Source organism: Mesoplodon bidens, assembly GCF_964165515.1.
Source record: "Mesoplodon bidens genome assembly, chromosome: 3".
NCBI classification, from domain to species: domain Eukaryota; kingdom Metazoa; phylum Chordata; class Mammalia; order Artiodactyla; family Ziphiidae; genus Mesoplodon; species Mesoplodon bidens.
This window is the reverse complement of record NC_138178.1, coordinates 132,069,115-132,080,586: the sequence shown is the minus strand read 5'-3', so window position 1 is coordinate 132,080,586 and position 11,472 is coordinate 132,069,115. Positions and strand designations below refer to the sequence as shown.

The following is an 11,472-nucleotide window of genomic DNA, read 5'->3' as shown; positions in this document are numbered from 1 at the left end:
TTTGGGTCTTCCCAATTAAGGTCCCAGACAGGCCCATCCCTGCCATATCCTGTCCCAATACCTGACTACACAATCTGTGAGTATAATAAAATGGTGATGGTTTCATACAACTCCATTTTGGGGTGGTTTGTAAAGCCCACGCTTCTGGTTTTCCTCCTACCTCACCATCTACTTCTCAGTGTACTTGTTCCTCCCAATCTCCCTGAATGCTGGAGTATCCCCTCAGTCCATGGACCACTTCTATTCCTGTGCTCACGTCGTCGGTGATCTCATGCAGACTCATGGCTTTAAATGCCATGCTGATGACATGGCATCAAGAAAAGATGAAATCTATCAGCCAGATCTTTCCCCTGAACTTCAGAGTACTATATGCACCTGCTTATTTGAGATCCCTACTTGGATTTCCAACTGGCATCCAAAATGGAACAAGAACAAAATTGCTCTTTTCCTCCAAACCTACCTTTTCCCAATTGTTTCCATCTCAGTAAGTTGCACCTCTCAGCCTTGCAGTGGTTAAGGTGTCTTTGTCTAGATATACATAGCTCACTTCCTGGCCTTCTACAGGTCTCTATTATGCTGGTGAGGCCTTCCTTGACCATCGTATTTGAAATAGAATCCTCACTTCCATCCTTCACATTCCCGACTCATTCATCCCAGCTTTGATTTTCTCCATAGCACTTAATCTCCACGTGATATATGATATTGCTTACTAATTTGTCTCTCTCTCTACTAGAATGTAAGGCCTATGAAGGCACGGGTTTTTGCCTATTTTTTTTTTACTGCCGTATTCTCATGCCCACACAACGTGTAATGTCTTTGGCACTCGGTAATTTTTCAATTACTGAATGAATATTTAAATGAATTCAGGGAGCAAACAGAGATCAATAACACAAGCAGCGTTGACCTCAGAAGTATCAATATATATAATATACCTCCTCTTTTGAGGAAGAGAGAAAAGAATGTCTACTGGCTTTGAACATCTAAACAAAGCAGTAATGGTAATACCTGTCACACATAGAGCTTACTATATGCTATGCCCAGGTCTAAGCACTTCACATATATTAACTGGAATAAAACTCAACAGCCTATAGTTAGGTTCTATTATCACTATGTTTCTAGATGAGGAAACTGATCAGAGTGAGTGAGGTTAAATAATTTGTCCAAGGGACAAGTAGCGGAGCTGGGAAAAAACCCAAGATATATGACTTTGGGGGTCTATCATCTTCACCTACCTTTTGAAGGTTCTTTTCTGAAAGTGAGACAGCAGTGGTGGGGTACAAAAGTTGATGAGTGGAAGAGAAATAGCTATTGGGAGTTCGGTAGGGGCTCCATTAGGAAAACAATAAAAGGATTGTTGAGCAGCAGTGAAGACCTGGAAGCAACTAAGCAGAGAGGCTTCATGGTGGACTCCATAAAAAATTGGTTAGACCACTTGACCTTCTGTGGTAACAGCAGGAAAGAAACATAGTTGAGGTAAGCCAAGCGTGTGGGTTGCTGGGGCAGGTAGAGTGGAGAGGCCAAGAAAGCAAGCCAACATGGTAACACATTTGAGACAGTTGAGCCAGCAACCCAGGAGCAAGTTCATGAATTATTAGAATAGACTCAGGGACCCAGAAACTAGAGGTCATGATGACAAGAGAGAAACGATTCAGGAGAAATATAATATAGGGAGATATGAAAAGAGGGGAATTCAGTGTTCAAAATCTAGGTAATGGAGTTAGGGAATTATCCAGTGGAATAAGGGCCATCTGAGGCAGGATTGAGTAGAAGAGGCTGAAATCATCTCCACTGACCCTTCCTAAACCCCAGATTACCTATATTGATGCTACAAATTCCCACAAGCCAAGACAAAATTTCATTCCACAGTTAATGAGATGGCTTAAAAAATACAATAGTCCCAGTGGGAGATAATTCACGATTATCTGTGATGTGATGAGATGATTTGTGTTGTGTCCTTAAGCAACAGTTTTTAAGTTCCTCCCCTAGAGCTGGTTTCGACATTAAGAAAAAATTCCGAAGACGGATACTGGTGGTGGTCACATAACAATGTGAAAGTACTTAATGCCACCAAATTGTATACTTAAGAATGGTTAAAATGGTAAATTTTATGTTATGTATATTTCACTACAATAAAAAAAGTTATGAAAAATGGAATAAGACTGCAGGTGGAAGGTATCTCAGATGAGAAAGCAACCATGTTATCTAGGACAGTTTAGGTACAAACAGATCTGTAAAGGGAAGCAGGATGGATAGGATGGGCAAAATGATCCCTGAGTATTCCAACTGACCTACAAAGTGAATTTCCCAGATGAACTGCTCTACAGCTAGCCAACTGCAGCAGGGACTATAGCTTTTGACCGCCCTGCTTCCAGGGATAGAAAGAGAACAGGGCCTTAGGAATTACTAAGATAGGGATGTGCTTCTAATAAGCCATCAGTGCTTCTGTTAGGGACAAATACTTTGAGGTCAGGAGCCATGTCTGATTCTTTGTAGCCCAGACTCCCAAAAGGTATCTGGCCCCTAGAAGGTATTTATTACATAGCTATTGAACATAGATGAAATTTGCTTTGGTTTATAAAATGGAGAATAGGTAATGTCTTTTTGAGAGTTCTATATTTGATGGGAATGAAATAATAGTACATAAACACACTGATACAAAGATAAGGCATTATTCTTAATACAAACAGGACAAATGAGGCTTGGAAATCTCCCTGCATGTCACAGTTTATTTGCCATGATCTAATTTCTTAGTGAGTTAAAGGTAATTTCCACTGAAGAAACAGGAAGCTCTGATTTACTTTTTTCTTCTTAGTCATCTTGGGAAAAGTGGGGAATGGGGCTTTTTTGACTATCAGGTTACTCAACTCTTAAGAGGATGTAACAAGGGATGAACAAAGTGATTTACTATTCAGAAGGACATGAGGTTTACTTAGAATAAAAAACACCCTAGAAAAAAAGAGTCACTTGTTTCTTTTAGTGATTTTTCTGGCTCTAAACCCCTTCAGTTTTGGATGGGTTCGTGTGCAGGAGGAACTCTAAGGTAAGGCATTGAGAGCCTCGCAGATCTTCCCTGGTAGGTCACATCCAGCTACTATAATCATATTGGACAATATATTTAATTATCCAATAAATTTTATTATCCATGTTTTATATATCTGCTTCCTATAAATGAATATCATTTAAGTCTATGATACACTGAGAACAGTCAAGAATTGTTTCTTGCATTTATGATTTAAGAAGCTATATTTAAAAATTAAGACTTGTGTTTATGTGACTAGAATTATAAGGAAAATTAGAAACCGAACAGCTGGATATTTATAAAAATGGTTATTTCAGGAAAGGATTTAAAGTTAGAAGCCCTTTCCAACTCTTTTGTAAACCAGAGAACATACAATTATTTTAAGAAGGATTTCAGTTTTACCCAACTGCATTCTAGGTTTTGTCAAAGGAAAAACATTCAGAAATCTTAAGACATTTACTTCCTCGAATTTTAGATGGATTGCTTTTCAGAATTTTTCTAATCAACATTATGTGAAATCCTCTAGCTGATAAAAGGCCAAATGTTTACATTCTTCTCAAGAGGTTGAATGAATTTTTATGCATTGCTCCAGAATGGGATTCCAGTATTTGCCATACTGAACAGCAAGGAATAATTAATTTTCACCATCCATGTATTGTACAAATATGAAGTTAAAATAGAATTTTCACTGACGGTTAACACTGTAGATTCCATGTTATGATTAATTCCAAGAACACAAGAACACTGCATCTTCAGTGGGAAGTGTACTTCTCAGTTGTAACAACATCCTCAGAGACTTTTCAGTTTGTCTTTACCTTGCTCTTTTTGACTGCAAAGTGCAAAAGATTCCCGAACAAATTGCCTGCACATTGGGCACTGCTGAAAATACTTAACACAGCCATCACACAAGCATGTGTGTCTACATGGCAAGAGCACCCAGTTCACAGTCCCATTCTGGCAAACCACGCAGTCCTTGCTATTCTCTTCTGGAGGCTCCATTTCACTTTCAGATAGTCCAGCCTTTTCCAGCAAACTTCGGTCTGTGTTTTTTTCCTCTGGAGAGGAACTGCTGGAGGGAGCGGAATTATTATTTGCCGACATGAAAAGTTGCTGAAAATCAAAGAAACAAATGTAAAGATATTACAAATGACAATTATGCTTCAAATCCGGGGGTCATAAGACGTGCTAAAAATTTATGAGCTAGCAAATCCAGTAACAAATAATAGCTAACTTCTATGATAACTGAAAAATATTATCTCTTTATAGACAGTCATTCTTTGAAACTCTGCAAACAAAAAAGACAGAGGATAAAGACTAGAGGGTACAACTTACCTTAAGATCATGAAATTGACCTTGAGCCAGGAGTAAATACTGATATAATATTCTACAGGAGAGTTTATAAGTCTTATCAGGAATATGAATTACTGACACCATGGAAATCTAAGATAAAAATTGAACACCAGTCAGTACATACCTCCTTACATTATTTCACAGATATGTGAAAAATACTTCTCAAATAAAAATAAGAGGTTGATAAATTAGAAAACTTACAATAAATTCCTTAAATCAGTCACAAAAGAGGACCCAGTTACATATTTTTGCCAGAATTATTTTATTTATACTCAAATTTACAAATTCAATGTCATCTCAGCAAAAATAGCAATTAGTTTTTATACAGCTGTATAAGTTGACTAAAATTTTCATATGGAAAAATAAAACATAAGAACAGCTAAGAAAGGGGCTTCCCTGGTGGCGCAGTGGTTAAGAATCCTCCTGCTAATGCAGGGGACACGGGTTTGAGCCCTGGTCCAGGAAGATCCCACATGCCACAGAGCAGCTAAGCCCGTGTGGCACAACTACTGAGCCTGCACTCTAGAGCCCATGAGCCACAACTACTGAGCCCGCACACCACAACTACTGCAGCCCACGCGCCTAGAGACTGTGCTCCACAACAAGAGACCCCACCGCAATGAAAAGCCCATGCACCGCAACGAAGACTAGCCCCTGCTCGTTTCAACTAGAGAAAGCCCATGTGCAGCAACAAAGACCCAACGCAGCCAAAAATGAATAAATAAATTTAAAAAAAAAGAATAGCTAGGGAAATATTGAAAAGAAAGCTATGAGAGGGACTAAGCTCAGTCAGATATTAAAGCATACTACAAAGCCTCTAAAATTAAAACAGTGTGCTACTGGCACATGAATAGACAGATGGATGGAACAGAATAAACAGTCCAGAAACAGACATAAGTATATATACAAATATGACAAAGGTAGCATCTCAAATCACTAAACAAAGAGAGCCTTCTTAATAATAAAAAGTATTGGGGCAACTGGATAGCTGTTTGGAAAAATATAAAATTGGATGCATTCCTCATTCCATACATAAGAATAAACTCCAAAAGCATAAGAGATCTAATTGTGAAAAATAAAACTATACAAGTACTAGGAAAAACATGTGAATTTCTTTTTAGTTTCAGTGTAGAAAAAGACTTTCGAACTATGACCCAAACCCAGAGGCAGAAAAATTTGACAAACCTAACTACATAAAAATATAAAATTTGCATGACAAAAAGCACTATAAGTAAAGTCAAAAGACATATGACAAGCTGAAATATATATTTACAATGTATATCACAGACTAGGGGTTAATATCTCTAATTTATAAAGAACTTTTAAAAATTGAAGAAAAAGTGAATAAAAATCCTATAGAGAAACGGGCAAAAGACATGAACAGATAATATACAAAAAGATAAAAACATGGTCCTTAGCCATATTAAAAGATGTTCAATTTCACTCACAATATGATAAATGCAAATTAAAACTTGACTGAGATATAATTTCTTTCTCATCAGGTTAACAAAAATTGAAAAGCTTGTCAGTACACTCTATGGAGAAATCATCACTCTCATATACTGCTGGTGGAAATGTGTTAAAAAATATATATATATACAACTCCAAAGGTACAATTCCAATGGAGGGGAATTTGGCAGTATGTAGCAGAAAGAAATGTATTTACTTAGCCTTCAACCACATAACCTCAACAATGTTAAAATACGGACACACAGGTTATTCACTGCAAGATTATCTGTTATTGCAGAATACTGGAAACTACCTGAATGTCCAACCACAGGAGATTGGCTGAATAACTGTCATACATGGATACCCTACACACAATAAAGTGCTAGGCAGCTGTAAGTGAAAAAAGCAAGAACGTGTATAGTATATATAGGGTGCTACCTTTTGTGTAAGAAAGAAGGAAAAATAAGAAGAAACAGAAATATATCTGTATTTTCTTATCATTACAATAAGGAACATAGGAAGGATAAACCAGAAAACAATGAACTTGATTATCTGTACAAGAATTGGGGTGTATGAGAATGGGGGTAAGGGATGAAAGCAACATCTGAGTATACCACTTTATATAGTTTTTTGACTTTTGAGAGAACTAATCTGAGTAATTTATGGACAGTTTTTGACTATAAATCCTCAGTTTGGGGCAGGAAATAAGGAAAGGGCAGTTTGAGGACCAAAATAATCATATTCAGTAATGAATTATAAACCACTGGGGGAAAAAGGAATTCATGAGGCCATGAGGATAACAAATAGATAAACAAAGAGGTAAATCGGAGGACTCTTGCTTGTAATAGAATGCTGAGGGCTGACTGGAGGGCTAGAGTTGGAAAATAATCATTTTGCAACCATCATGGTAAAGATGAAATCTGGTAAGAATCATTAATGGATATTAAATCCAGGGGGAAGTTTTACTAAAGAACAGGATATTTGTATGGTCTTAAAGTGCCTCCCCACACACTGCTTATTACTTGCAAGGGAGGGAAAAAAAGGAAACAGTGGAAAATTGGATAACACCTTGACTGAGAGATCAAAATTTACATCACCAATGAGGGAAAAGAACCTCCCATTCTTCTACAGGTGATGCCCTGAAACGCACCCATCATCACCTGCGTGGTACACTGGCTGAGAATGCTCAACTCCAATCTAATCATGATGAAACATCAGACAAAATGAGAAATGTTCTATTTTACAAAAACAGTGTGTGCATGTGACTATTCTTCAAAGATGCTAATGTCATAAAAGACAAAAGAAAGGCTATGGAAATGTTTCAGATTAAAGGAGGTTAAAGATACATGACAAATACAACATCTGACTCTAGACTAGAATCTGTACTGGAGGGGAAAACATGTTGTAAAGAATACTGTTAGACAGACTGACAAATTGGAATATATATTATAATACATTAGATAAAAAATTATACCAATGTTAGATTTATAAAGTAGATAACCATATTGTAGTTATACAAGAGAATATCCCTGTTATTAGGAAAACACACTGAAGTATTTGGGTGTAAAGAATCATCACGTATACAACTTATTCTCAATTCATTAAAAAAATATATATACACATACACCCATAAATATATATGTGGGCAAATAGTGCAAATGTTAACAATTAACAATAGGAGATCAGGGTAAAGGGTATATGGATGTTCTTCTACTTTTTTATTTTTGCAAGTCCATAAAGGAAGTTAAAAAAAAAACAACAACCCTATTATGGTTGTAAACATACAATATCCTTTACAGCCTTGTAAGGATTTATTAATTTGGCAGTGACTTCAGAGGCTTTTAATACTAAATCAAAATGACAGGATTGGTAAAAGATAGTAATGTTATCACCTACTACTAACAATCCTGCCATTTAGTTTAACATTAAAAGCCTCTGAAGCTACTATCATACTAGTTATGAATATATATATAGTTGTAGATTTACATTTGATATGGAAAAGATGTTTAAAACATACTATTAAATAAAAGCAGATCCCAAAATAGTACGGACAATTTGATCCCATTTTTGTTTCAAAATTACATACATAAAGGTCTAGAAAGATACAAATATTCACAGTGGTTATCTTTGGATGATAGAATACAGGTGATTTTCCTTTTTTCCCTTTTGGCTTATCTAGATTTTCTACTTCTATTTCCTGCCACAAACATGTATCATTTGAGTAGTACAGAAAACAAACTAGTATAATTTAGTAAAAATGAAAAAAAAATTTAAGTCAAGGTCTTGCAGTGACAATCCCTACTTTCCTTATCTACCTAAAATAACAGACTGGTTCCTAACTACACAATCTGAATGTAATTGATTACTGTTACAATAGGAGTGAGAGAATTAAAAAATTTCTTTAGATTTAGAACTTCTGACCCCAGATAAAATACTGAAAAACCAAATGCCCAATTTGCTTTTAAAATTAAGAACAGAGAACATTCATACAAAATATACTAATATGCTTTAGTGCCAGTGTTAGGCCCCACCTGAGAGATAAGAGAGCGAGAAGCAAGGATTAACAGGAAAAAATGAAGGGAATCTACTGATAAGAACAGAAGACACAGAGAAGGACCCAGGCAGGGAGGTGTATACAAAGGACCTGAGAGCCAGGTACTTTGTCTGCCCTGTGGGAATAAGCCTCCCCCAACCATAGCTGGGCCAGTAGACTTCATTCCAGTTGCATCAGGGACCTGAGAGCAAATCTTTCCCTGTTTAGAATGCCACTGAACTGTACACTGAAAAGTGGTTAAAATGGTCAACTTTATGTTACATGTATTTTACACCTCCCAACACCAAACACACACACACACATACACACACACACTCCCTCTCTCTCTCTCTCTCTCTCTCTCTCTCTCATTCCTTCTCTGTTTAGACTGAGGAGGAAAGTTAGAAAATAAGGAAGAGTCTGAGTACTCAAGTTGACAAAGAGCACCAGCAGCGAGAGGGAAAGGAACCACAGGGGAAGCTGAGAGGAAGGTGACAGATCTGACCCTTTCTGTTTCGAATGAAAGCAAAGAAGTAGGGGAGCTTAGAAGAGATGGGGGACACAGTGGTGAGAGAAGGGCTATCTTGCCCAGGTAGGCAGAGTGAAGGACGTTAAGCCTGGACATATCAAACACCAACTTAATAGGTCTTATTTATCTTCAGTTGAAAAGAGTGGGAGGGCCAAAGGGAGGGAGAGGGGCGACAACCAGAAGAGCTCTCCTATGGACTATTCAGGAGCTTGGCTGTGAGGCTCTATGTGGCTCACTAACATTGCTTGGTATGACTTTTTTTTTCACTTATCAAATTTACTGGGCACCTATCGTGTTTCAGGCACTCTGTTAGGTTCTGGAAATACACTGCTGTTAGTATGACTTTTATTTGGAAAAAACAAACTGACTTCAGCTCAATGGAACTTCAATTTGATAAAATTAATCCCGCTCCCCAAAAAACTACAGAGGCATAACTTATTGAGCAGGGTCTAGATCTCCCAATTAGGGTGTGCACCTTCCAAAGCTCAATGTGTGCTGGTTTTGGTGAGATACTCCTGTTAAAAACAAAGCATACTGCCACAGGACTACAAAGGCTCAGAATCGAGGTTCCATCTCTTATTTCCTGAATGCCTGGGAGTTTTCTTTAGTCTCTTTCAGTGTCTATAAGACAGATGCCCTAACACACAAAATTGTTGGAAGGAATAAATATGTTAATGGTAGCGAATGTACTTTGTATATTACAAAGTGTCATAAAAATGTTACCATATCTTTATTCATCAACATATCTATTTCATGCACTTCAGAAAAGTAGTAAATTGTGTATAAAGCCATTCTTATCATGATAGGATTTCACCAAAAGTTTATTTCACGTACAAGCTTCTACCATACTTATAGGAATGTCAGGTTCAGGACCTCTTTAGACCTCTAACATGCTTTTATCTTCCTAATTGGGATAAACTACCAGACTAAAGAAATAATTAGCACATAATGAGAAAAGGAGATTACAATAATTACTGAAAATATAGGGACCAAACACATATAAGATGTACATGCAGCAGGGGCTATGATGGAAACAAGATGACTGCAAGCATGCAAAGAAAAGAGTGGATACTGTCTTAAAACCAAGCCCTTCAGATCATTACAATGCTTATTTATTCAGTGCTAAAAATGCTAGGAATAAATATGCTTCCTAACAGACCTTTTTCTATGTGGCAAAAATGACAGAATATAGGATGATGAAATTAATGTAATTTAATTCTATCTTTCATTTTCTAAATAAAATCATATTCTTGCAATCCATATGGAAAAAAACAAGTCATGCTCTGAAGGAGCATTACACATATAAAACGCATACAAGTGTACTTCCCATGTATTCATTTTCCAAAAAAAATGTGTCCAGGCCAAATGTATATCCTTAGAAATTAAAATAAACTTTTCTATTTCACCAAATAATTAAGAGCCATCATCCAAATCACTTAAAAGTTAATGTTTCCAGAATTTTAAAATTACTTACAATGTCATAAATTTCTCGGTTATCTTCATCAGCTAGGGTCAACAGTGCTACCAATGGATAGCGAGATCTGGGCACTGTACCAAAGTCTTCAATTTTAGTATCTTTTGGTAACTGGCAATATATTTCTTCTTTGCTGTCCTTTTTAATTCTTTTTGAAGATGTAAAGAGAAATTTCCACTATAAGCAAAAATACAACAATATACCAAAGGGTATAATAACTTAGCAACACTATTTTATCCATAAAAAGTCTAATGTCTAAAATTTTCATGTGCTAGTGGATATATCAGATAAAAGGATACAAATACTGCTCTTGATAGAGATATTCACTATACAGAGCATCTTCTAATGCTTGAGGAGTGTTTATTCGGAAGCAATAAAAGTGCTTCTGCAGAGCTTCATATAATTTTTGAACACTGCACCCCCAGTAGCAAGTAAGGAGGCTATCTTCAAGGCAATCTGTTGTCAAAGTTATGCCAGCTGTGGAAAACAAACGAGACAAAGAGAAGAAAATTACCTAATGCTATTTCTACTACAATTATACATAGCCAGTAACAAAAGTTTCCTTTTGGATGCTGGCCAGGCTGATGGCAGTTAAAGGAACTCATTAAAGGGTATGTGCCTATAAATGAAGGAAATGGTCTCTAAAACAAAAGATATACAAACTTCAGTGTCTACACAATTTTGAAGCGCTGTCAGTAAACTCTGATTTACATTATTTTATATTTATTCTTGGAAGTTATAAAGATTTTTTTGATGACTTCAAGACTCTTCCCACATAAATTTAAAAAACTGAAATACAGTTCACTATTGATAACCTACCACTCTAATAGTGTATATAATCCTAACTACAAGAAGTAATAGAGCTGTCTCTAAAAGTGGATACATACAACCCATGCGGTCCAGAAGATGATCAGTGGAGCAGGAAAAATATTAAAAAGAAATTGAGCCTTACTAACTTTAACATACTCATTGACAACACTGATATACTCTTGTCACACAGTTAATGTCCCATGTAATATGCAAAATATCCTAAGGAAAGAGTGGAGATGCCAAAACATGGAGGGTTTAATAGTGATGCCCTCATTCGTTTGTTTGCTTTCAGCATAATAAAATATATT

The 11,472-nt window shown here is 36.5% G+C and overlaps 1 protein-coding gene across 1 annotated transcript in view; it reads right to left on the bottom strand.

Annotated features, from left to right (window-relative positions):
- Nucleotides 1-3,114: 3,114 nt before the first annotated feature.
- The window catches only part of CGRRF1 (cell growth regulator with ring finger domain 1), a 29,608-nt gene continuing 21,250 nt past the window's right edge, over nucleotides 3,115-11,472 (bottom strand). Inside the window, exons 3-6 of the mRNA XM_081228645.1 lie at nucleotides 10,654-10,831; nucleotides 10,355-10,502; nucleotides 4,352-4,459; nucleotides 3,115-4,129 (exon numbers count right to left, since the gene is read on the bottom strand). Of these exons, the coding sequence (XP_081084771.1) occupies nucleotides 3,809-4,129; nucleotides 4,352-4,459; nucleotides 10,355-10,502; nucleotides 10,654-10,831 (755 nt within the window). The 3' untranslated portion in view covers nucleotides 3,115-3,808. The remainder of the gene's footprint in view (nucleotides 4,130-4,351; nucleotides 4,460-10,354; nucleotides 10,503-10,653; nucleotides 10,832-11,472) is intronic.